Source organism: Cupressus sempervirens, chromosome 3, assembly GCF_028749045.1.
Source record: "Cupressus sempervirens isolate cs-2001-9-10 chromosome 3, ASM2874904v1, whole genome shotgun sequence".
NCBI classification, from domain to species: domain Eukaryota; kingdom Viridiplantae; phylum Streptophyta; class Pinopsida; order Cupressales; family Cupressaceae; genus Cupressus; species Cupressus sempervirens.
Genome location: NC_143120.1, coordinates 824,632,833 through 824,636,818, shown reverse-complemented (window position 1 = coordinate 824,636,818; position 3,986 = coordinate 824,632,833). Strand labels below are relative to the sequence as shown.

At 29.1% G+C, this 3,986-nt stretch overlaps 1 protein-coding gene across 1 annotated transcript; it reads left to right on the top strand.

Moving 5' to 3' along the window:
- The first annotated feature begins 2,335 nt into the window (after nucleotides 1-2,335).
- LOC149569317 (uncharacterized) lies at nucleotides 2,336-3,013 on the top strand. Its single transcript, XM_089822040.1, has one exon. It carries the CDS (start codon nucleotides 2,383-2,385, stop codon nucleotides 2,725-2,727), a length of 345 nt encoding a protein of 114 aa, XP_089678166.1. The 5' UTR covers nucleotides 2,336-2,382; the 3' UTR covers nucleotides 2,728-3,013.
- Nucleotides 3,014-3,986: the final 973 nt, after the last annotated feature.

The window sequence follows — 3,986 nt, the reverse complement described above, 5'->3', positions numbered from 1 at the left end:
AGATTTGATTTAAAATATATAATTCAAATGTAAAATATCCAATCTAATTTAAAATATAGAAATGACAATAACATATTATATATGTTATAATAAAAAGCGAAAAATATAAAAAATTAGTTCTTTTTAAAAATATTTAAACTATATTTTTTATAGGCAATGGACAAAACCTAGATTAATTATTAATATTTTTAAAAATTAATTATTATTATGTGTTAAACTTTAGTAGACATGAACAAATGACCTCCTAGATGAGAGGCTCACATTACCATTATGTTGTAGGCTCTTGCCTCTGTATTTAACATTTTAGATTTAATACTTGATTTTATAATTTTTATTTTATATTAAACTTATATTTTACATTGAATTAGTATTTCTATTTTTTGAGTACTCTATAGTTTAAAAATATATATTGACATATATTTATTTTAAATAACTACATAAATTCTTAAATATAAAAAAGTAAATAGATTATTGATTTTTTAATATTTTATAATAATACATTCAAATCTTAATTATAAACATACTTTTAATTATGACTTTCATGAGTTCAAGTATACTTTCTAAAATTATATTACAATGCATTACAAAAAAATTTAAAAGTTCTATTTAATCCTTATAAGTTTGAACAAAATAAATATCATTTGGATTAATTTCATTATATTTACTTGCATACTTAAATTGTTTCCTTTGTTGTAAAAAAAAAAAAGTATTTAATGAAGAATCTAAATAGACTTATGTTGAGATTGGGATGAAATAAAAGGAGTAGTAGTAATTGGATGAGAATGAGTTAGATTGAATTGGTGATTGATCTATAAAAGCTCAAATTTGGATTTGATTAACCTCAAGTTTTGGATAATATGGTTATAATGGATGAAATGTAAGAATGATTTGAGAAGTCTATTAGAATATGGTTGATGTAGGATTTTTAATGGAGTTTATACTATGACTTGGATTAGATGACCAACCATCCATGGAGAATTCATTCAGATTTAGATTAAGGATGGGGTTAGTATATAGACAAAGTTATAATAATCCTATATAGGGAAAATGTTGACTAAAATTAGGATTAAGAATTAAATGAAGGTTTTTATTCTAAAATAAAAATTAGATTAGGATTGGGGGTTAGTATGAGAGCTTAAATAAGTTTAGTCTTGGGAGTCATATGATGTTACTATACTAGGATAAAGCTTGTGGTTAGTATTGTTTTGAGTCACACTACATGATTTATTATCCTAATGAAGGAGAGCACAAGAAATACAAACTATTATTAAATGTGTGAATAAATAATATTATTAAACATATATATCTTACTATTTGCATAACCATTCCACTTGTTTTTAAAAACAAGTCCTAGGTGGCAGAACACATTATATAAAAATGAAACCTCATCAAAATCCACAAGGTGAAGGTGGCAGAAATCACTATTTTCCTTGTAGATTTTGATGATGTTTCGTATTTATATAGTGTGTCCTGCCACCTTCATATAGTTAGCACCTGTTTTTAGAAACAGGTGGAATGATTATGCTTGGAACAAATATTAATGATAGTTGTTGCAGCAACACCTATCTACATATACATTAAATATTATTGTTGAGACTGAACAAATAAAATAGAAACCCTCATGTGGTACGCTACCTCTTACATAACATGACAGTTTATAAATTTTTATATGTATATAAATTGGAGACAGCTAGAACATGATTTAATTAAGAAGTCTCAGATTAAAAAAATATTTATAAAAGTTGCAAACAAAAACTGAATGAGATTGATAGAAGCTACGAGATCAGTCACAAATTAAAAACTGTCTCAAAGAGATCCTTCCATTAGAAGGAGCTAATCAGCAGTCGCTGGGTAAATAAAACCAACGGCACAGTCGATTCAAACGACCTAAATAAATAATATGTAGGAACAAAAATCAACGGCACAGATGCCCACACAAATCACTAGAGACTTTAAGCGGACGAATATAGTAAAAAAAGCAATTGAGGTTGGGAAGATAGAAATGTTAGACTCAGTTGATCATATCGTGTCTCCGAAATGCATTGACAATATATGTCTTAAATTCTAGAAACTTCACCCGTGATAACAAAATTTTCGGAGCACCTCGTCGCCGACTCAGATAATTTACCTACTCCACAATATAGATAATGATGATAGATAAAAAAAAGTATAATCCTTGTTAACTGTGTAGATATGTTTCACTGAGTCAAGCAGACAGGTTAATCGTAGCAGGTGAAGTATATGCATCGGATGGGACAGCAAGATAGTGGGAACGTCGTCTTCTGCACTGAAAACTGAAATAGGACGTGAAGAAACACTATAAATAAGAGATGCCACACTTGAATTTCTCAGAGCTGGTTATCTGTTTGTAAGGAGTTAACAATGGCGTCTGGTTGGAAGCCAGTATGTTGTTTTCTGTTGGGCATAATATTTGCATCCACCCTTCTTGACGGTGGTAATTGTGATGAGGTGGTAGCACAAGAAAAGTTAGGAGGATTTGGTCCAGGTGGTGGTGGGCCAGGTGGCGGTGGTCCTGGAGGACTTGGCGGTCCAGGTGGAGGCTTTGGGCCAGGTGGCGGTGGACGTGGTGGTCCAGGTGGAGGCTTTGGGCCAGGTGGTGGCGGCCCGGGAGGTGGCTTTGGGCCAGGTGGAGGTGGCCGAATGGGCGGCCCGGGAGGCGGCTTTGGGCCAGGTGGTGGCGGCCGAATAGGCGGCCCAGGGAACTGAGGAACTCGACCGACAACAACTTAATCTTAATGTTAGATATGCTACTTAGTACTACATATGTATTATAATAAAGCTGGTTTTGGGCTGGCTCTCATTACTGCCCATTGTAACCACCTCTTTAATAGGGCTATATTTAGTAAATATGAATATTTCATGTTACTACTAGCCTTTATATTGATATAATGTACTGGTTTTTATGGCAGTCAACTTCTTGTATCTACCAAGGATTGCTCATAGCTTTTCTCTATGTAAGTGAAAACTTATTAATGTCAATAGGCATTCTACATGGAGAAAGGGTGGAGTGGGATGGTGTGGATGTGTACGTGTTAATGTTAACATTTATATTATTAGGTTAAATTTGACAACCATTTACGTGTCAAAATCATAATATTTATTACAAGTAAAATATATTTAAAAAAATAATTTTAATAAAAATTATATCAAATATTTGCTAAAATTATAAACTTTGGAGATATATGAAATCAATTTTTTAGAAATTAAAATTAAAATTTAAGTGAGTGCAAAATAAATGAACAGAAATAAATACAAATATGAATATTTTTAGATGTAGTAAATTAATTTTTATGGTTTTAGAATAGATATCTATAGATATTTCTTTAGATAGTTTTTTTAAATATATCTATACTAGTTCTATATATAGTTTCAACTTTGTACTTCTTAAGAGAACTCTACAATCTTTGATATCATAGCTTTTCTTTATGAAACTAAAAACTTATTTTATATATAGTTTAAAATTTGCATTTTTAAGAGAACTCTACAATCTTCGATATCAAGATATAGTTATGATTTTAAGATGGATATTTGGGATTTTTTAGTAATCTATAATTGAAATGAAGAGAGTTAAAAGAATCTTTAACTACTATCTTTAGTATTCCATTGTTCTTGAAAGAAATAATAGAGAATAATAATAGACATTATAAGAATAATTTTTTAAAATTCTATAAGAATTTAGAAAGAAATTGTAATATCTTATTTTTGAAATGGTGCGGACTTGTAATAGATATTAACTTTAAAAAAATTATTTTTCAAATTTAAGATTATTATATCTAAAATTTAATCTAATACAAGAGTAAGACTATAAAAAGGAGCTTATAAAATAATAGTATATTTCTATACTATTGATTCTAATACAAGATATTATCAATATATTTTTATATAGATATCATTTTTTCTCTTTTTTATCTTTATTTGCTTTTAAATAATCTTTAACAATATCTAATGATACCATCAACTAATGA

Bases quoted from the DNA above. Each gene is read 5' to 3' on its own strand.
- LOC149569317 (XM_089822040.1), top strand. From the start codon at position 2,383: ATGGCGTCTGGTTGGAAGCCAGTATGTTGTTTTCTGTTGGGCATAATA.